Raw genomic sequence first — 21007 nt, 5'->3', positions numbered from 1 at the left:
ATGGATGTTCAGTCTGGCCAGGGGGATGCTCCCACCCAGCTGCCTCTGAAGGTGGCCGCAGGCTCTGTGCTTGCACCAGGAGATGTCCCACAACCAGGGCATGGCATTGGTGGTCTCAGAGCCTTTGCACATGTCTCTCCACAGTGTGAGGTTACCTCTGTAAATGACCAGAGCAGGGAAAAACATCCCTTGGTAGCTGAGAGGTGAGGCAAGGCCCAGGTAAGGAGCGTGGCCGGGTTTTGAGAGAAGGGTGAGGAAGCAGGACAGGAGCATACTGCAGCCCTGCCACAGCAACTCCCCGGGGTCCTGTCTCCAGTGCCCAGTGGGACCGGCCTGCACTGTGCTTCATGTGAACTTAGGTCTGTTCTGGGGACTTCTCGTTGCCTTTAGGGACAGACTGAACACCATGGGGCACCAGCTGGGTGCAGCAGAAGGTCCTGCGGTACATGCAGGGTATTGTGGCAGTACATGCCACCTACTCACTGTCCCCACAGGCCACTTGCCACCGCAGCCCCTGGGTCACCCATCCCAGGGGGTGGCAGGGAATCCCCTGCCACTCTTCCCTGGCACTTGGTTCAAGTTGAGCCTGCAGCTGCTGCTTCAGGAAACAAAACATTTCCTCTGCTCCCAGGTTCCGGCTCCCTGATGTGTTTGCAGATGGCAGAACCACTCCAGCTGACCAGTCCTCTCCCCTTGGCACCCAGCCTGGCACCCTAGAGCTGGGGACAGATGGACAGTGTGCCACAGGATGAGCCGTGCGCTGAGACTGCTCCTGTCCCTGGCTGGTTGTGCCCTGCTCAGGGGTAGGTTGGGGTCTGGAGCTGCCACAGGGGTCTGGGGGTGGCCTTGGCTGCAGTGGGGAGAGAATCACAGGGACAACTCTCAGGCCTACAGAAGGCACCTGCAGGAAGGAGAGGACTGAGTGGTCTTCAAGGTGTGATGGGAAAGAAAACCCCAGGTCATCAGCAGCCATGTTGAGGTGTCAGAGCCTTCCACTGCAGGCAGGATGCTGCACGGTGTGCAGGATTTGCATGTGCGAGTGCTGAGCATTGTGCTGGTAGCCGGCACTGCCGAGGCCCAGGGAGTCGGTGTTTGCTGGTGCAGGACAGAAGCTGGGTGCCGTGGGAGGGGAAGGACCCTGATGCCTGTGTGCAGCACAGCCAGCAGTGACCATCCACGGAGTGGAGTGGGGCTGCCTGACCCTGCTGCTCCCCCTCCCCAGGAGCTCTGTTGCCTCCGCGGGATGTGAGGCTGGAGGCACAGAACTTCCACGTGCGCCTGAGGTGGGAGCTGGACCCCAGGGCTGTGTTCCAGGTCATGTTCCAGGTGGAGTGGAGGAGGAGGTAGGTGGAGGGACTCGTCCCGCTGCCCCCTGGAGTCAGTGGGTTGGGATCTTGCAGTAAACACCCCCAAGTGACCCCACAGCAGAGCTGGCAGCAAGCCCTGGCTGTGGCTCATCCAAGCCCTGCTTGGGGAGGGTCAGCTCAGGACCGTGTCCTTTGGGTTTGACCACCTTCAAGGATGGAGCCTCCACAGCCTGCCCAGGCAACCTGTTCCCTTTCCTGATCACCCACCCAGTGAAACCCAAAAGGGGCTGCCCTGGTGTTTAGGTTGGTTTGTTTGTTTGTTTTTCCCATATGCCTAAACAGAATTCCTGTTTAGTAGAATTCCTGTGCCTGCTGCATCTTGTCCTTTCATTGGGCACCACTGTGAAGCTTCCATCTTCTTTACTGCATCATGTTGATAAGCCTGTTCCTAATGCAGCTCAGGATGCTGCTGGCCGGTGTCAGTGCTCTGCCACACTTCCCCCTCAGATGGGATGGGCAGCCTTCCTTTTTGGCTAACAAGCTGCTGGAAAGGAGACATCCCTCCATTCTCTCCATGGGCAGAACCTCCCAATGGACCGATGCAGGTACCTGCTGGGGGAACGGCACCGGCCCCTCCTGGGTGTGTGAGCTGTATTTTGACAAGATCCATGACATCTACTGGGCACGGGTGAGAGCAGTAGCTGAAGGCGAACATTCAGAGTGGGCCTACTCCCGTGAGCTGCAGCTCTACAGAGACAGTAAGGACCAGTAAGGAGCTCCCACACTCATCTGGGCTCCTGCTCTTCCCAAGGGACCAATGGGGAAAGAGGGCCTTGGAGAGAGCTGATGGGACATCGTGGGAAATTAGATGAGGATACTGGTGGGAAAAGTGCCAAGAGCCCTGACTGGGCAAGGGGATGGGAGCAGCACTGCTGGAGAAGGGCTGGGTGAAGGGCAAGGGGACAGAGGACGAGGCACAATGAGGTGATGACCATGGATGGGAGGCCCCAGGCCACCGAGGCACTGTGAGAATTTGGGTCTGTGCAGGATGCAGCAAGACAGGGCAGGAAGGAGGATCCCTTCCAGGCTTTGCCTTTTAAAAGCATCCCCTGTTCATCCATGCCATGGCTCTGGGAGATGCTGGATGTTCCAGCACATGAGGCTGGCACAGGCTGGGGAGGGCAGGAGTTGTCCTTCCAGCACTGTCTGCCATGGCTGTGTGTGAGGTGCTGGCACGTGCCTCTTCTCAGTCACAGGCTGGCTGTCCTGGCCAAAAAGCCTGCCTGTGTTTTGGAGGAAGAAAAACTCGAAGACCTTCCCATAGGGGGTTCTCACAGTGAACAGAATGTATGAGCAGCTGACATGGGAGGTAGGGTGGCTGCTTTTCCATCCCTCCTGCACCCAGCTGCCATGGAAATAGCTGCACTTTGCTGGAAGAGCTGTTGCTGTACTCTACAGTGAGTCTCCATCATCTCCATCATCTGATGGCTCAAGATGAGGCACTCAGCAGCAAGGAGCAGCTCAGCCATGGCCTGTGCTGGTGTGACCAGAGACACGCTGAGCATCACAAAGATGTGGTGGTGGCTGTTTCTGGAGCTGGTTTCAGTCACAGCACAAAGTGCCATCAGGCCAGGTCTGAGGAGGTTTCTGTGTGCTGGGAGAGGGATGTCAAACAGAAAACATCATTTCTAGGGAAACAAGATGCTGCCTTCTGTTTTGGGGGTTTTAATTTTCCTCTTCCCCTCCCTACAGCCATTGTGGGACCCCCCAGGTTGTCCTGGCTGCTCCAGGGTGACATCCTCAGTGTCAATATCATCATGCCGCTCACTCCCTATCGAAGGAAAACAGGCTCCCAGAAGCCAGTTGACCGAGTGCTGCTGAAGCTGTGGTATTGGCTGCACCTGTATGAAGGGGACATGCTGGTCCAACAGGCATGTAGTGGGGTTGGGCAAGTGGGGTGCCAAGTGGAGCAGTGCCCAGACCCCGCTTCCAGCTGGCTCAGCCACACACCCCTTCTGCTTGCAGGTGCCCTGTAGACGGAGCGGGGAGGAAGCTCCATGCATCTTCAGAGACCTGAAGCCCAGCACTCAGTACTGCATCCGAACAGTGGCCGTGGACATGCCCCGGGAGCGGAGCCGTGAGGCTGAGCAGTGCATGATGACTGCCACAGGCACTGCAGGTGGGACCTCTCACCAGCTCATCTTGAGTCCTGCTTGTGGCATGGGCATGGGTGGAGCTGTGGGTCACCCACCCCCCACCCACTCCAGCTGGGTTGGTGGCCCTGGGCGGACCTTTGTTGGGAGATAGAATCATAGAATCAGAATAGTTAGAGTTGGAAAGGACCTTAAAATCATCTAGTTCCAACCAACCCCCCTGCCATGTGCAGGAAAAAGAGTTGTTCTCTTGCTGTCCCCCTTGGGCTTGCCCCTCATCTTCTCAAATAGCCTGCCACAGGAACTCTGGGGAGATGCAAGTGTAGGACAGGCTGAGGCATGCTTGCTGGGTGGGATGCAGGAAGGGGTCTTTCCACCCGTCAGCCTATTGTGACCTCCTCACAGGCTTTTCCTGGGTCCTTCTTGTTGTCCTGAGTGGCATCTTCCTGCTGCTGACTGTGTCCGGCCTCTGCTTCCTCCTGTGGCATCTCTTCTGCAGCCCCTTGGAGACACACCTCCCGAAAACACTTGTGAGTGAAGAGTGCTCCTCCCTCTGCCCCCGTGTGCTGTGGCTGAGTCAGGGTCCCCTGCACTTCGGGGGGGGGTCAGCACCTCCTTCCCTCCACCTCCTGCACCACCAAAACCGTTGTCCAGCCCTTTGCTTTCCTGTTCTCCCTGGCTTCTGTGCAGGAATTGCTTGTGTCCCTAGGCAGGTGAGAAGTCTCCCATGGTCTCTGGCAACTGAGGCATAGCTTGGGAGCAGCAGTGTGATAGGACCTGTGGCCCAGTGCAGTCCCTGCGGGCTGAGGCTGACACTGACTATTTGCCAGCAGGGTCTCCTGAATGGGGAGCTGAGCGTGACCATTAGGATGCCCACCCTTGAGCTCCAGCAGGACTCCGTCGCCCTGCTCCTGCTGCCCATTCCCTGCTCCCATGGGCCGCCTGCAGCCGAGCAGACACCCACAGCCCAGGAGCTCCTCACGGAAAGCCTTTCCCAGAACACAAGTGGCTATTGTGCCAATGGGTTTGGGCCGGACCGCTGGGAGGGAAGGAACCCATCCTGTGTCTTGCATCCTGCGCTGGGACAGGTCTTGGGCTGCCAGGTCTCTCTGCCGCTGGAGGATGGGGAGACGCGTAGTGGTGATGATGTGCTGGAACAGCCGGTGCCAGTGGGACTGGCGGGAGACGGCTACACACGTGACAGGGAATACCAGACATCCAAGACATGGCTCTCCCTGCACCTCCAGCTCTATTCTAAATGCCAGTGCCCAGCCCCTGAAGCAGGCAGCTGCCTTCCCCTGCCCACACCAGGCAGGAGCCTCAGCCAGGAGGACGAGTGGGAGAGGCTTGGCCTGGCAGGCCGCTGGGTGCCGCTCAGCTCCGTGAAGCTGCCGGCCAGCGAGGAGGAGGAGGATGAGGATGGAGAGCAGTTCGCCTCCACCCGCCAGCCCCTGCGTGTCTGTGGGGCTGCTCCGCAGGCAGGTGACGGCAGCGGGCAGGAGGGTGCCCCGGAGCAGGCAGCGCCGGGTGCGCCCAGCCTCTGCCTGCCGCGAGCCGCTGCCTGCGGCTACGAGCCGCGTCCCCCGGCTGCCCGGGAGCCGTAGCAGCTGTGTCCTTGGTCACGGCATTTGTAGACCTCGAGGTGGCTCCAGGAGCTGCTACAGTCACGATGGTGCGAGCTCAGACCTGCCCGTGCCCGTGGGGCCAGAGCCGCGGCAGCTCCCGGGGCAGGCGCAGGCTGCCATGAGCTGGTGACATCGGGATCTTCAGAGCTCCCCTCTGTGGTTTTGGTGCTCCTGAACCAAAGCGTAAGGAATACATCCCAAAGCTGAAGCTCGAGACTTTTATCTATTTGTCCATCTACATGTGTGTATGTGTGTGTATGGTATATATACTAGTGCAGATTTATGTATTTACTCACATAGAAACCTCTACTGAAAGAGTAGGTCTTTTATTTTCTTGTCTGAAAATCCTGACGGTGCACTGGAGCTGACTTTTAAATGACACTAACTTGTTATGGAAAACTGGCTCCTCTCCTTGTTCTTTGTGTGTTACAGAACCACCACTGCCCTGCCTGAGAAGCATCTGGGAGAGGCACCAGGAGTATTTTGGGGTTTCCCTGGGAGAAAACTGCACCTGCAGCTAGTCTGTATGCGGCTGTTGTGTGGGAAAAGGCTGGATCTCCAGCTATAAACTGCTGGGCTGGTTTCTGATCCCGCCTGCCAGCACTGGGACAGGTTTCTCCTGAGAAGCCCTGTCCTGCAGTTGTCTCGGGGTGAGTTGGAAGCTGTGCCTGTGGCAAGGGAATCCCTCTGCCAAGTGCCAGGCAGCGTGGTGCTTATCCCAGCCCAGGAGCCTTTCATTGTATTTTCCCTGTCCATCTGAGGAGGGGAGAGATAGAATGGCGCTGGGGGGCAATGGGTGTCCAGCCACGTGGTTGACCCACAGACATGTTGGGAGATGCAGTGTATTAAATAGTTTGGGCTGCATTTTGACAACAGGAAGGAGGTTGTCCCAGGAGCTGCTGGAAAGAGCATGGGTGCTATCACCACAGGCTGTTTGCTGCCAGCCGAATTCCTCACAGGCTCAGCTGAAACAAGGCTTTGAGTTTCTGTAATTTGTTTCACTCTCTCTCTATGATGGGCTGAAAATGGGGCCTCCAGCTCCAGCACTGCTTCTGACGGTCACTGGTTGTGGCAGGGCAGCTGCTGGATGCCAGGTTTGGGCTGGGGCACAGCCAGTGCTTTTATAGCATCCCGCCAGGGCCTTCAAGGTCAAAGCAACCAGCTCTGCTCTGAGCTGCAGTGCTTGGATCCCCACGGGTGATTCAGGCGAGTTACTCACTGACAGCAGGGACTCACCCTAGCATGGTGGGTGGCTGAAGAAGTAGACGTTCCCGTTCTGTGTGAAACAGAGATGTGCGTGCAGGGTGGAAAAAGGCAAACATGACATTTCAAGGTGGCATTTCAACAGCTGAAGTTTCCGAGTGGATGTCAGAGGGGGTTTTTGCTTCGCCTCGGAGGTGTGAGCAGCTCTGCCGAGCCACAGCAAGAAGACGCGATACTCACTGCACGGTTTGGAGCCGGGTCCTGGGGCAGGTCCCAGCCAAACCAGTGCAGCAGGACTCCTGACTGGGCCCCTCCGATGCTGCCGCAGTGCTCGAGCGTGGGCACGCATCCGGCTCCCACTCTCCCTCCGGGAGTCGGGGCTGTTCCTTGTGTTGCCTCAGGCCAGCGGCCGCCGAGCGATGCCGACTGCTGGCTGCGGAGGTTTGTGAGAGCTCTGACTCACAGCGATCAATAGGCTTCTCCCGGCCGCTCTGCTCTCAGTTTCTGCGGGTCCCATATCAAAGTGATGAGACAAATGCAGCTGTAAACAGCTCTGTATTAGGCACAGAAGGGTTAGGGCTATGCAAGGGGGTATTTCTTATTACTAATTCTCAGACAGCTGCCAGCCTATAAAACTATTGGAGAGTGGAAAATTGCTGTGTTGGGGCTAATGGGAGTTTTGCAGCTGCCACAGGGGAAATGGCACCCAACAAACCCAAGGGACGTGGCAGCTCCTGAAACGATGCGGGGAAATTGAGGTCTACTATTTTGCAGGCTGCCAGGAAAAAGGAAGGTTCCTATTTGTCTTTGAAAGCCATGGGAGGCAGAGAGCAGTGCCTCAGGCCAAGCTCTGGGGCTGGGAGGCTGCAAAACTGCTTCCACTGAACGTGCTGGTCTGGGAATGCCCGTGCCTGGTTCCTGCATGTGTCTGCATCCAGGAGGTGCCATGTGCACTCTGCTGAAGGAGCTGTATGTCACCAGGTGCCCTTGCTCCACAGGAAGAATGTTGGATGGAGGAGGCCAGCAGCTTGCCCCAGCTCTTCCCAGGCAGGTTCCATGAGATACAGCCAGTTCTTGTGCTCCCCATCCTCCTGATGCATGCATCAAGGGATCTCTGGCCTGTCGACAAGGAATGGGCTGGCGTTGCATCTCGGTGCCATCCCCATCCCCCCATGCTCCTGTGGACACACTGCTCTGCAGCTCTCTGCCCATACAGACAGCTCATGCTCCAGGTGATGCACAGCACAAGCAGAGCTGCCCTCTGGGCTGCAGGCACATCATCTTTTGTGATGCATGTGTGAATTCGGCAGGATATCCAGGCTTTCTAACTGTATTGCCCCTCTCCAGGCCATGCCTCCTGCCTGTGTCCTGAGAGCAGAAGCAATGACCCTGTCTCCATGATTTTTCATTACATGGCATGAAACTGGCATCCAGGGGATGGAAGCAGCTAGAAAATAGGCTACATATGGATTTCTGTTAGGAGAAAAGTCCCAGCTGAGCAGTCCACCCAGGCAGGATGGATGAACGCATCACCTCATCCATATCCCAGTCTGATCCGTGCCTGACAGGCAGGGGTTTGCAGACAGAAGTAATGTTCTCCTGTCAATGCGCCTTCAACCACTCCATGAAAAATGAGAGCCTGTGCCTGGGCATGCAGACCTTGCCGTGTCCCTGTTCTGTGGTCAGCAGGGCCATGGTCAGCCTCGTGTTCAACAGACAGATGCTCAGGTTCCCAAGCATCCTCTCCAGCATTCCACACGAAAGATTCCATGATGTTCCACCCCACACAAGTAGAGGACACAAGAGATGGAGGAACACAGATCTCCTACCAAGATTTCAAAGGGCCTTTCCTCATGGCACCTCTGAAGCAGGTACTGCTCAGCCTGGCCAAGTACCAGCCTTGGTGTGGATAGGAAAGAGCACCAAACAAACTGCTCTGCCAAGAATAACATCCAAGGTTGGTTTTCAGCTCCTCAGAACCTAAAAGCCTCTTGTGTCTGCCAGATTCTTCCTTGCTGGTCTCAGGAAGCATGGCACTTTATGAGCAAGGGTGCAAGCTGCTGTCCTAGCAATGGTGGCCTGGCTGAGGCCACCAAAGCGAGCAGTTTCCACTAGCTTTCTCTGAATTAAGCCTTCTGGGCGGAGATTTTGTTAGAATCTACTCCAGTTTGCTGACAATAAAGTCAGTTGAAAATAAAGCTTGTGAATAAGATGGGGTCTCAGATGGGAACTGGAGAAACCTGGACATGGGAGAGCTGGGCCATGTCCCTGATGACATGTGGAGCATGTGGGGTCTGCTCTGTACCCACATCTTTAGAGAGGATGCATTATTCTCTCAGGAAAGCCATTTTTCATGACCTCACCTCATGGCCATTGCTGTGGGACACTAGCTGCAAGGCCTCCATCCCTGACTCCCTTTTCTTTTGCAGAAATTAAAATGGGTGTTTAAGCCCAAACTACCCAGACTCCAGCACTCTCTCTGAGCTGCTGCACAGCTGCTGGCTGCAGAAGGTGAGCCTTGTCCCTTGCTGGGTCCTGTCATTAGGGGCTAGGGCACCCCCTGAGGATGCTCAGGTGGACAAAGACTTTGCCACTGCCCTCGTGTTGCCATGAGATGTGAAAGGAGCAGGAAGCATGGTAACTCTTGGGGAGGAAGATCATGTAAAACAGAAGTGTAGATCCACATGTTTTGTCCACATATAAACCCGTGTTCTCTTCTGATCCTCCTCCAGACCTGACCTGTCCATAGTTGAGACTTCCATGACACTTCGGCCCCCAGCACAGCACAGCCATGGTAAGCAGTGGAGCTTGTGAAAACCCAGTCAAGCATTTATCAAACATTCTCATTCTAGAGTGGCAGAGATCGAAGTGTGGGAAGAGCAGGGCCAGTCATCCCCCATCATCAGGATGGAGACAGTCATTGCCTGTCATCAGGATGGATGGCCAGCCCAGCAGCAAAGGCAACCTGCCTGATGAGAGCATATCGATTGCAGAGAGGTGGAGGACATAAAAGAGAACCACCTTGACTCCATCGCTTGCAGGCTCCCAGGAAACTGTGGCCTTTACTAGGCTTGAAGAAGGAGAGGAGATGCCTCCCCAGAGGATGGTTGTCACCTTGGCACTACTGTTGGGGGCTTGCTGCACCAGTGCTTACCCTGCCTACCCTGAGAGAGACAGAGCCCAAGGTAAGGACACATGAAAGCCGGGTGGGATTTGTCCCTGTGCACCATGCTGTGGCTTGCACTGAACACTGGCTCCTATCCAGTGTTTCGTGGAGGTTTGGCTTCTGCAGACATGCACAGCAGTGCAGCTTCCCCCTTCTTCCCTTGGGCAGAAAGACCTGACCTGGGGAGGCATTTATCCAGTGCTCTTAGGAGCAGTGTATGGCCAGCAGGGTTAAACCCATTCCTAGCGTGACCAGGTTGGACAGAAGACCATCAGGGATTGCTTTGGCTGTTGTGGTCTCTGGATGGCAGAGTCTGGGTGATGTGTCCAGGTACTCTGGGGTGACAGACAATGTTTCCTGGGGATCAGCCAGCCTAGGGTGTAAGAAGCATCCTTTTGGCTAGGTGTTCTTGTGACACTCTGCAGGAGATGCAGCTCATGTGCAGAGCAAGTGGAGCACACTGGGTGGCGTGGGAGGGACTGGATGAGCTTTCCTCGTGTCACAGGGCTGGTACCAGCCTCCCCACCAGCCGTGAGACCCGGTGCCATGACACTGCTTGACTGCAGCATGTTCTGGGGCTTCACTGCAGCTTGGGCAGAGCTTGAGTCCCAAAGGACAGTGTGACCTCGGCCCCGTGATCCACTTCTGAAAGTGGCCCTGGAGTGGTGCTGATGCCTGCCCAGGGACTGCTCTTGGCTGACTCAGGAGGACTTCCAGAGCTTCAGCAGCTTGACCACATCTCTGAGGCAAAGGGAATTCAAGGCCAAGCCCTTGGGATTGCTCAACTCCTGGAGCTTGGAGGAGCTCCCTGCTGGCTGTTCACAGACGGGCACTGCAGGAGGGATGGGTTGGAGAGTAAGATGCTGGAAAGCCCCGACACACAAGCTGTTTTCCAGTTAAATACACTCAGACAGCAAGGGACTTACTGCCTGAGTTGTAGCCATGTGCCTAATGCCTGGTTTTGTGGTGACCTTAGATTACCCCTCTCCTCCGAGCAGTGCAGACAGACTGCCAGGGGACAGACTCACCCAGGGGAGATTCCTGCTTGTGCCCACCCAAGGTGCTACCTGGATCCTCACCTGGATCTGGGCTCAGGCTCTGCATCTCTGCATCCCACTGCATGGGGAACAAGCCCACCCCCAATGAGCCTCTTTGTCACTGTCTCCCCCTTCAACCCAGCCCTCAAGCCAACGGATTTTAGCCTTGCTGACGGCGCAGATGGCTTCATGGCTGAGAGCAAGCCTGCAGCAGGACTCCAGCCATCCAAGAGCCTGAACCAGGCTCTGCCTGCACGGTGGGAAGGAGTGAGCCATGACCAGAGAGCAGCTCATGGCAATGGTGAGTGTCAGAGCTCACAATGAGCTGGACCCATGGATGGGGCTGGTGTGGGAGCACCAGGATGGTCTTGGATAGAGGAGGGGTTGCATCCAGGGGGAAGGAGTGCTGAAGGCTACATGCCCCAGGGGAGATGGAGAGGAGCAGGCAGTGGTGCCACGTCCTTTCTCTCCTGGCCCCTGCCATCCCCCACCACCACCACCCCCCCCCCCCCCGCATCCACAGCCCCCTGTGTTCATGGCATCGGTTTTTATTGTTTTCAGGAGAGAAAAGCGCTCTCCAGGAGGATGTCCCTGGACCCTTGGTGAGTGGAGGTGCCCCTATGGCTTGGGGGCAGCCCAGTGGAGCACTGCTACTCAGGGGACTCCCTTGGGCCAGCTCCCCACCAGGTCCCAGCAGACCCCATCACTGTTGGCCACCACTGGGGACTGAGGCCTTCCCACTCAGGGAATGATGCTGCTTCCCTCACTGGTCCAGCAGTGAGGGGACAGGGCTTCGGGGCTGGTTTTGCCACATGGGCACAGCACACGGGTGACGGGGCTGCTGTGCCACAGCAGGGTGAAGACCTTGATGCATTCCTCTGGAAGATGGTGGCCATGAGCAATCTCCAGAGCCAGGGGTTTGCTGAGACAGACCAGGTGCCTCCACAGCCCAACAAGAGAGGTGAGTTCCCAGCACCCAGCAGGTCCTGGGATCCAGCCCACCTGCACTGACCTGTGTCATAGTTTAAGCTGAACCCAGGACAACCTGCAAAGGGGCCGTGGCAAGCAGGGGCCGGGCTTGGCTTGGAGATGCTCCTGACTTGGGGTACAGGGTGCTTGTGGTGTGAACTGAGGCATTCGGCTCCCAGGCTGTGCTCCTAGAACTGACTTAAAAGCCAGAGAGCCTGGGAGAAGAGATGGACATCTTCCTTCTTTTAAACTTTCCAGCTGTAGCCAAGTGCTGCCGCATCCTCTTGCATAGGTTTCTTTTCCTTCCCTCCCAGCTTGCTTCTGGAAATACTGTGTCACCAAGTGAGGGGTTCAGGAGGAGCTCTGCCAGCTGCATCCTGCCACCGCGATCCCAGCGCCTTTCATCCACACCCGACCCTGCTGGACTGATTGCACTGAGCTATGAAAGGGCTCTGGTCCATTGTGGGGAAAGCGGAGAGGGTCTGCAGCAGAGGAGGGGTGTTGTGGGGCAGGGAAAGAGTGCCGTGAGGATCAGGGGTGCAGGACAGTGCTTCTCCCATAAAGCAGTCCTCCAGGACTCCTGGCAGGGCAGAGCTGCCACAGTGGCCTACCAGGGACATGCCAGCTGCCAGGAGGAGCTGAATAAACCCTTCACGCCAGAGCAGCATCCTGTGGTTACTCATTCCCTGCATGCTCCCAGTGCCGTGTGCAGGGTGAGGGACCATGTCCATGCATGTGCCCCACGAGGGGACATCGTTCCCATGGGACAGGGTTTCCCTGCTCAGCACCCTCCGTGCCTGGTGACTGCCACCATCGTGCTGACACTACACAAGCGAGGCGTATTAAAATAAAAGTTTATTGCTGTTTTTAGATTACAAAACCCAAACAAACCAAACCCCATTAACAACAAAACCAGTCCCCAAACCCAGTGCTATGGGAGGCAGGCTTGCAAGGACACACCTTTTAGTGCAAAGAGGGAAGTGGCAGTGAGGGCCAGAGGGGTTCTGCTGCGGCCCCACAGGACCCCCCATGCTCACTGTACAGTATTGTTTTGCCCACGGGCTGGCTGGGGGTGGGAGGGGGTTCTGACTGAGCTCACTGGAGCCCTTGGGGAGCTGAAGGTACAGGATGGGGTATCATGGCTGTGCAGAGCAGCTTTGATTCCTCTTGTATCAATGGACAGGAAGGCACAGTGCTGTGCCAGGGAGCACCAAACCTGCCCCCATGTCTCCAACAGACACAGCGCTCTGTACAGCAACTTTTGCCTCTTGGTCTGTCTGCTAGCAGGACATGGAAACCAGATGGATGCCGTACCCCGTGTTCCTCCATCTGCCAGTCAGCACCTGACATGCTGGTGAGGACTGAGGTGGACTTAGATCAGCACATGGCTCTATCTTCTGCAGCATCTTGCAAGACAGGGAGAGGTTTCTTAGCTTGCAGGAGCCACATGGGACCTTGCAGCAAGCAGCACATGGCTCTGGGTTCTGTCACACAGGGAAGGAATGCCCTGATCCTCAGCCCTTTACATGCCTCTGCACTCCCCTTCCCTCCCGCAACAGGTCCTGGCACTCTCACACCAAATGCCACCCACCTGCTCTCATGTCCTAACAGGCAGTAGGATGCATGTTACAACCCCATGAGCAGTGAGAACAATGTGTCACTGCAACGAACTACTGGGGATGGAGCCTTTTGGTTCTTCAGATGGAGCCTGGATGCTGTGGTAGAAGAGGGGGTTTGCCCAAACACAGGCTGTAGGGTGCTGTGCAGAAGGGTGACCAGGTGAGCTCCAACAACTCCAGCCCAGAAGGTGTGCTGGGATCCTGGGACACCTCTTCCTGAGCATATGGCGTGGCTGGGACTGCGCAGGACTGGCAAAGCAGCTCCAGCAGTGGATAGGGATGCAGAGCTGGCCGAGCCATGGGGGGGGGGGGGATTCTCAGCTGCTCTTCCACACAGTGCTGCGGCAGCAGGCGAGCGCTCCACTTTGCCCATGACATGTGGACACAAGCCACGAGGCCAGCTGTTGGGGAGCAGGGATGCGGTTGCACTGTGGCCACGCAGGGATGGGTCCTTGCCGGAGCAGTGGGAGGAGGAGCGGTGTGAAGCAAGGCACTATTCGGAAGGGCAGGGGGCAGCAGTGCTGTAAGCCCCATCCAGTCCCTGCCTGGAGGAGGGACGCGGGTGTCCCCTGCGGGTTAGGTCATCTTGCTGGCCACGCTGGCATAGGTGTGCTCTATCTCCTCATCCGCAGGACACGTGTGGCTGAACTCGTCGCAGGCATACGCGTTGTTGAGGTAGCGCCACACGCCTGTCATGTCCGCCGGGATCTCAAAGTTGCGGTACTTTTTGGCTGCAATCTAGAGAGGGGAAGAGAGGAGGAGGCTGAGACTTCGCAGGCCTGGGGAGGATTCATTCTCTGGGACAAATATCCAGCTCCAGTTTGCATCCCCCCACCTTGTGACCTCCCCTTGGGGTGGGTGTCCCCGCTGAAGCCCCAGGACTTTGCCATTACCTTGATGATGTGCAGTTTGGGCAGGAGGTTGCAGTCAGCCAGTGTCAGATGGTCTCCATCCAGAAACCTCCTCTTGGAGACGGTGACATCTTCCACACTGTCCTGGTCGATCTCATCAGGGAGAGGTGTGTTCAGGTAAACATCCAGGCGCTGGAACTCCCGCAGCAGGGCCTTCTCAAAGCCTGGGTACACAGGGGGACAGGAGTCAGTGCCCCGGATAAGCCCACAAGGCCATACCAGTGCTGCCCAGCACTGCACCCTGGCCAGAGCCTCTGCTCCCAGGAGACTCTACCAGCATCACCCCGTACTCCTCTCCCCAGTGCCTGCACACTGGGCCATTAGCCCCATGGAGCTCGGGGCTGCCTTCACCCTTCCTGCCCACACCTCTGCTCAGCAGGAAAGCTTTGGTGGGGATGGCAGTGGGACCCTTCACCTCCAGGTTTAACCTCACCCAGATGCAGACAAAAGCACCTCCCCACCCAGGAAGGCAGATCATGGTATTACTTACTGATATTCGCTTCCTTGCGTGGGTTCTTGACATACGCCGAGAACTTGGCAAAGATGTCACTCCCCACATCGAAGGACTCCTTGTACTTGGGACTAAGACGTGGATACCTTCAAAGAGACACTTGTGTCAGCACAGGCAAGGATGAAGGCAGGATTCAGCCTTGTGGTTCCCAGGTGAGTTATGCCCTGTGTGCCAAGGGACCCGAACCTTTTCTCCCATTGTTTTCCACTCCAGTCCATCCCAGCCCCCTCCCCTTGCAGCCCAGCCCCCCCTGGCATGGCCATCAGTGTCCCTGCAGAGCCGGGTGCCGGGTGCTGGGTGAGAGCCAGCCCCGTCCCACGCTGCCCTAGCCACCTCCCTGTGCCCTGCCTTGGTTTCCCAATCTGCCCAGCAATGCACAATGCTGCAGCGTGCCTGGCGGCCCCAGAGGGGAAGGAGGGAGCTTGAGCTTACATGGGTGGGCCCAGGGTCTGCTCCAGGAACTCCTCAATCTTGATGAAGTCTGTTTTCAGCTCCTTGTTGAAGAGCAAGAAGGGTGGGTTGGTGCCCGGTGCTAAGTCCTTCAACTCCTCAGGTTTCCTGGAGCGGAGGAAACGAGTGAGCTCAGTGCCTGTGGCCTCCCCAGTGAATGGGCCAGGTTGAGGCGTGGCTGTGGATGGGGGCTAGCACCGGCAGCATCCCCACTTTCATGTAACGCTGGGTTTGGGGGGCTGAGAAGCGCTCCCCAGCCTTTTGGTCTGCCCTGTAGTGCCTCATGCTTGTACCCACACCCAGTCCACAGGGGTCCCTGTGCCACACACAGGTTGGCACATGGCTGGAGCTCTGCAGCCCCCTGCAGCACCCCATGGTGTGGGCTGTCACCCCGTCCTTCTGGCATGCTGGCTGTGGGATAGGAGGAATGGAGCTGAGATGGGGTGTGTTGCCCCACTGCTGGCCCAGGACTGGGCCATGGAGCTGCTCACCTGGTCATATCCACTGTGGTGACGTTGAACTTGACCCCTTTCAGCCACAGCACCATGAAGAGGCGCTGGCAGAAGGGGCAGTTCCCGATGTTCTCTCCATCCAGACCAGCCTGCAGGGGAAGAAGAGAAATGGGGATTTAGTGACTGGGCTGGGCGCTGACCCCAGCTGGGATGCCTGGAGGTGGAGAGCCTCTGGAGCCAGCCTCAGGAGGAAGGTACATGGAGGACCAGACTGGCACCCCAGCATCCATGCTGCAGGATCTTGGCCCAGGACCGGGGCTTGCTCAGCTGCAGGATCCCTCCTCTGAGCCGTGACCCTGCTGCTGCTGGGAAGATGGGAGAGCATCCTCAGGATGCCTGGGGTCAGACCCTTCCCAGAAACGTGAGATAAAGCCAGCAGGAGGAGGAGGCAGGGGAAGGAGGTGGAGAGTGGCTGCCGGTGGATGGGGAGGAAGGGAGGATCCGCTTGGCGGGGAGGCCAGGCTGGAGAGGGCGGTGAGAAGGGAAATGTGCTCATGTTTGCCAGGAAAAGAACGGTTTGTTTTCATGTGCTGCTAGCGTCTGCCTCCAGTTCTGTGTGCGTTTAACAAATCCAGGCGTGATTTCCCCAGGGCTGATAATGGCCAAGAACCACCCAAACAGCCTCCTGGGCCTCCGGGCGAAAGGGCTGGGGGTTGGCAGGGTTGCACAGTGATGGATCTGTGCTGGTATCCCAAGCAGCATCAGTGGGGAACAGAGCTGTGTGTTAGCTCCTCAAGCTTCGGTCATGTGCAGACTACCCCTTTCAACCCCTCTGCATGGACACAGCTGCAGCATCTCAGTGCTTGAGGGGTGTTCTGTGACCAGGATGGGTTCAAACAGCAGTGGGGAAGCAAGGAGCTTGGACAACCTATCTTTGTCCCAGCAGGTCTCCCTCATCGGCCTCTCACCCGCAAGATGCCCATTCAGCAATCCTAAGGGAAAGCAGCAGCAGGTGGAGCAAAGCCCATTTCCTTGTTATGTAGCAGCTGAAAATACCCTTTGCAAAAAGGATTGAGACACCTCATGAGGAGTTTGGCTAAGATGGATGGGACATGTAGTGTCCCGTCCCCACCTCCACCCCCAGCCAGTGCATGAAAATGGGCACAGACGCTGCTGAGAGAGGGAAGTTGGTAAAATGGCTCACAGGAAACCAGACTTCTTGAAGAGCAGTCGGCGGTTCCTCAGCTGCACACGAAGCACCACCCTGCATGATGCACGCCTGGCATCCTGCTGGTGCAGATGGAGCAGTGTGGCCACACCAGCTCCTTCACAGGGATGCTGCTCCCACAGCACCCAGCAGAAGGCACAACCCCCAGCTCCGCAATGAGCCTCAACATCAGCCGGGGAGCTGGAGCTCAGGGGCTGAGCAGGAGGGTGATTGGAGCTGGGAGGATTTGGGGTGCAGAAGTCAAGCAGTAGCAGTAACATCCAGGGTGGGCAGCTGGGGGTGGCTCCAGAGCTTGCACCTCACTGGGACCCCCAAGACACACTGGCTGAGGATGCTTCATTAGCAAAGATGTGGAAACCTGTGCCTGGCTCTGCTGGGCTGCACTTAAGTGCCATGAGTCACTTGCAGAAACCTGTGGTCTGTGGAGTGCTCAGCTTCTCCAGGAGAGAGGCACCAGCCTCAAACTCACCCTACAGGAGATGCGAAACTGATCAAACCAACCCCCCAATGTACTCAGGGCTCCACTGGAGCTGGTGTCTGCTTTTCCACTGTGCCAACACCTTCTAGTCCTTCCAGGGGAAGGAAAATTACTTCTTAACCAGTGTTCCTTATGTTCAGGTGTCCTGAAATGATGCGCTTGAGAAAGGACATGGGAACTAAGAAGCAGATTCTGGGATATACCCAGAAGTGAAGCTGAATTCACACAGAAGGCTTTTTGCTGGCTATTAATAAGAATGCTCCTGGGAAGCTGCTGCTCATGAGTGTCCTGGGTCAGCTTCTAACCAACAGGCTCCTTTGGTAAGGGATAAGGTTGTGTATTGGATGTCCTACAAGGGAGCACAGCCACAGGGGCTCCCTGCAGGCACCAGCGCAGGGCACTCTGCTCTGGGGAGAGCGCCGGGAGCCAGGGCAGTCAGGGAGAGGGGCTGGAGACACTCTCAGCCACACGTTGTCCCTCCCCAGCAGCTCCCCCCCCCGCCATGGCAGGGAAGTCATCGCCCTTCGCTTCTGCCTCTGCAGAGCCTCTGCCCCTGCTTCCGCCCCCCCTCCCCCGTCCCCCGGAGCTGCAGCAGGGGCCGGGGTGCACAGCCGGCAGCCTCCAGCCTGACCTTCCTCACTCTTTCCCCCTCTGGATGACGGGTAAACCCAGCACGGGCTGGTGCAGCATCTGCAAGGAGGGGCAGGTTTCCAGCCCCAGCTCTCCGAGGCCTCATCAAGTTGTGTTAAAACCCAGTTACTTGGCAGTTCCTGTGGTTTCCCCCTCAGTGAAACAGCATGAAACACGGTGGGAAGTGGGAGCAGTTCTGCGTGCCTGAGGCACTGCAAAGTGCTCAGCACCCACTGGGACCTGCCACCAGTTCCTGCACCCACCCTAAAGCCCAGGGACCAGCCGTGGGACAGCTAAACGCCTTGTGGGGCTGAGGGGCAGAGGTTCCTCTGGGTGGGGAGAGCCTCACAGCCACAGGATCATGCTCTCATTGGGACCACGGCAGCATGAAAAATCACCAGCTCTCTGGGTTCCTCCTGCCCCACCCCAAAGGTGATGCAGGACCTGCTTCACATCCTCCTGTCCTCACCAAGTTAACTACAGCATTTGCCAGAGTGAAAGCCAGGCAGGGGGAGGGTGCAGGTAGGTGCCTGTAGGAGCACCAGCTCCCCCCATGATTTATGGCTGTCTCAGGACAGACCCTGGCCCTGTGAGGTGCAAGGCGTGATGGCATAGGCAGGTGACTTTGGTAAAACTGGGTGCTGAATGGGAGGAGGAGGAGGCACATTGTCACTTTGGTAGCAGACAAGCCAGAAGGGTTTTTTGCACACTAAATTAAGGCACAGGGGAAGTCCTGAGGACACTGCTTCTTTGTTTTCAGTTTCCCTTCTCTCTGAAAGCCCCTAGAACATGCTGCCGCCATTGCAGTCACCTCCTGCGTTGTCTTCCATGTCTCCCTGGCCACCCCTGGGAACAAGTGGTGCTGAGAAAGGAGTTCAAGACCCCCATTACTTTCACCAAGAAAACACACTTGTCTGGATCTGGCTCAGCTGAGCTCAGTGCCTGGCAAGCATGGCCATGGCCACAGTCTTGGCAAAGGGATGGGGACATCACTCCCACAGAGGTTCAGGTGATCCTTTCCAACATGTATTCCCAAGTGCTACCCAAGCAGAGCACCGTGCAGCACCCAGTGCTGCCGGGTGCCCATGCCGGGGAAGCCAGTGCCTCTGGCCAGGCACTGCAGTGCTTCCAGACACCAAGCTGCCCCGGAGAGGAGTGGAGCCCACCAAGACAAGTAGCTACAAGGAAACTGCCCTTGAAACCTCGATGTGGTGGCACAGGGAGGCTTCACTCCCCTTGGCCATTGCCTCTTAACAGTGTGTCCTGCGGCTCTGGTGGCATCACTGGTGGTGCATGTGGGTACCAGCATCAGTGCTGGCTCCTCTTTTCCTGCACACCACTGTGGATATTTCGAACTCAAGTGTTAAAATGTTCCTGGGGAAGTGTTCAGAAAATTGCTGAACAGGGAAAAACCCTATTTCCAGCGAGTACCCTCCTGACCTGCTCTGTGAGGCTGTCCCATCCCTCCCACTGTGGCACCTGCTGGCTCCCAGGGCTGGGTGCTCCATTTCACAACCTTGGCCCACAGGAGAAGCTGAGACGGCTGCTCAGCCCCTCACTCACTGCTCCCTAGTGGGGGCTCCTCTTATCTGGGTATGAGAGGCAAATGTGTGCCCGAACCCTCCTCACACCAGCTGCCAGCAGCACTGCTCCCAGAGTACGAGACAGGGGCATCCTGCAGGATGCTGGTGTGACACCCGCTGGTGCCTGCACCTGGTGCCCTCTCTGGGGCATCTGCTCAGCTACCTTCGTGGCCAGTGATCCCAAACATGGTTCCTGTCTCCAGCCTCCTGAGACCTGAAGACACTCCCGAGCTCCCACCAGCCGCACCCAACTGGAGCCTGGTGAGGATGAGCTTGCAGGGAACTGCCAAAGAGCAACCGGGACCCACCTTCACAAACAGCTCGATCTCAGGCTCTTCGGTGGCGCTGTGCTGCCGACTCTCCATCCCAGCTGCGTGGGGAGGGATCGCTCACTGCTGTGCTGAGTTGGTCCGTCCTCTGTGCAGAACCAGCACGGAAGGCTTTCAGAGGGTCGAGGGCTTGAGCACCTCGGCTGTGCTCACACCCGCTCACGGAGGGCCAGGGCTTGCCCTTTCCTTCCTTTTGAAGCGGGGAGGAGCAATGGGGTGTGCGCCTGCCAGGACCTGCCGCCGGGGAGGGGGAAGCTGTGAGGCCTCCCAGCTATGACTCAGCACGGGTCTATCTGGACGCTTTCACGGGTCCCCTTCCAGTCTATCACACCCACCCAGGCGTTGCTCCGGTGCCTCAGAGCCCTGGGCTGGCAGCCCTGGCACCACTACCATCGCCTCCCTGGTATGTGGGAATGGGGATTCCATAGGGGAAGCATCTCTTCTGTCCCTCCTCGTGCTGCTCTGCTCTGGTCTTGTCCCTTTGCCATTCTCCCACCCTTGTGCCCAGACATCAGAGCCCAGGTCTTGCTGCTTCTTTGTCTCTCTGGGGTGAACCAAGCTGTCACCTTCCCACTGCCTCCCAAGGCACAAGAGCACAGCTCCCCTGCCTGCCCAGCAGCACCAGGGCAGGCTCCTCCGAGCACCCCTGGCTAGAAGGAACCAGGCAAGGCCTCAGCTGTGCTGCAGAGCAGCCCAGGAGGGCGCAGCAGGAGCCCCAGAGCACTGCTGGCAGCAGCCCAGCCGGGGCGGTGCGTGGCAGGACGATGGGAGGTATCCAGGGCTGACCCCTGCCAGCCCCCCCCCCCCCCCCCCGTTCCTGGAATTTGGGCTGTGTCACAGGAAGGATGACCACTTGCTTTCCTCCCCAGGATGGGAGGGAAGTGTTCTCCGTCAGATCATCCTGGCTGCAGGCCCAGAGGAGATAGCTTCCCAGCACCCACGGACTTAACTCCTCTCTTGGGCAAGTCCCATTTCACTCCTTGGGATCCTGTAACTGGTACTGAACTTCGCACAAAATGGAGATCCCAATTCAGCCCCCTCCCTCACCCCCCAGGCTGGGTAAGCTCAGGCTTTCCTAAAAGTCACCAAGCCCTGATAAGAAAGAGTCCACCCAAAGTAATCGTGCTGGAAAAGATTGTGCAGGCTCCCAAGGGAGTCTCCCAAAGGGAGATGTTTCTCCTTGGTCCTGCTGTGCAGCCCAGAGCGGTGCTTACATCATGGGCTGGGCGGGGAGTGGGGAGCTGCGAGGCATTTTCCTCTCTGCCGCATCAAAGCATTTGGGGGACTTGACACTGCGCTTGATGGGTCAGGAAACTGTCCAGTAAGCGAGAGTGGTGAATTAACGGCACTGTGAGT

General features: G+C 57.4%; 2 protein-coding genes across 2 annotated transcripts; one reads left to right on the top strand and one right to left on the bottom strand.

Annotated features, from left to right (window-relative positions):
* The first annotated feature begins 1006 nt into the window (after positions 1 to 1006).
* LOC106023328 (uncharacterized) lies at positions 1007 to 5790 on the top strand. The gene is made up of 7 exons (XM_034063809.1): positions 1007 to 1088; positions 1223 to 1343; positions 1890 to 2065; positions 3060 to 3238; positions 3333 to 3486; positions 3866 to 3990; positions 4294 to 5790. Exons 1-7 carry the CDS (start codon positions 1007 to 1009, stop codon positions 5062 to 5064), a joined length of 1608 nt encoding a protein of 535 aa, XP_033919700.1. The 3' UTR covers positions 5065 to 5790.
* A 6507-nt stretch (positions 5791 to 12297) lies between these two features.
* Positions 12298 to 19859, bottom strand: LOC101871323 (chloride intracellular channel protein 2). Its single transcript, XM_005143578.3, has 6 exons — positions 19631 to 19859; positions 15443 to 15552; positions 14934 to 15059; positions 14481 to 14587; positions 13973 to 14154; positions 12298 to 13817 (listed from the first exon to the last, which is right to left on the bottom strand). The coding sequence occupies exons 1-6, from the start codon at positions 19685 to 19687 to the stop codon at positions 13656 to 13658; spliced, it is 744 nt and encodes a 247-aa protein (XP_005143635.1). The 5' UTR covers positions 19688 to 19859; the 3' UTR covers positions 12298 to 13655.
* Positions 19860 to 21007: the final 1148 nt, after the last annotated feature.

The sequence above is a fragment of the Melopsittacus undulatus genome, chromosome 6 (assembly GCF_012275295.1).
Source record: "Melopsittacus undulatus isolate bMelUnd1 chromosome 6, bMelUnd1.mat.Z, whole genome shotgun sequence".
Lineage (NCBI taxonomy): Eukaryota > Metazoa > Chordata > Aves > Psittaciformes > Psittaculidae > Melopsittacus > Melopsittacus undulatus.
The sequence above is the reverse complement of the archived record's forward strand: the minus strand, read 5'-3'. Positions and strand labels throughout refer to the sequence as shown.

What these genes read in the sequence shown, in the direction of transcription:
- LOC106023328 (XM_034063809.1), top strand. Translation starts at nt 1,007, where the DNA reads ATGCTGCACGGTGTGCAGGATTTGCATGTGCGAGTGCTGAGCATTGTG. An exon ending in TGCCGAGGCCCAGGGAGTCG is followed by an intron (nt 1,089 to 1,222) that starts GTGTTTGCTGGT and finishes CCCCCTCCCCAG; the next exon opens with GAGCTCTGTTGCCTCCGCGG. An exon ending in GACTGCCACAGGCACTGCAG is followed by an intron (nt 3,487 to 3,865) that starts GTGGGACCTCTC and finishes ACCTCCTCACAG; the next exon opens with GCTTTTCCTGGGTCCTTCTT.
- LOC101871323 (XM_005143578.3), bottom strand. Translation starts at nt 19,687, where the DNA reads ATGGAGAGTCGGCAGCACAGCGCCACCGAAGAGCCTGAGATCGAGCTG. An exon ending in AGATCGAGCTGTTTGTGAAG is followed by an intron (nt 15,553 to 19,630) that starts GTGGGTCCCGGT and finishes CTTCCCCTGCAG; the next exon opens with GCTGGTCTGGATGGAGAGAA. An exon ending in ACGCAAGGAAGCGAATATCA is followed by an intron (nt 14,155 to 14,480) that starts GTAAGTAATACC and finishes CTGTGTACCCAG; the next exon opens with GCTTTGAGAAGGCCCTGCTG.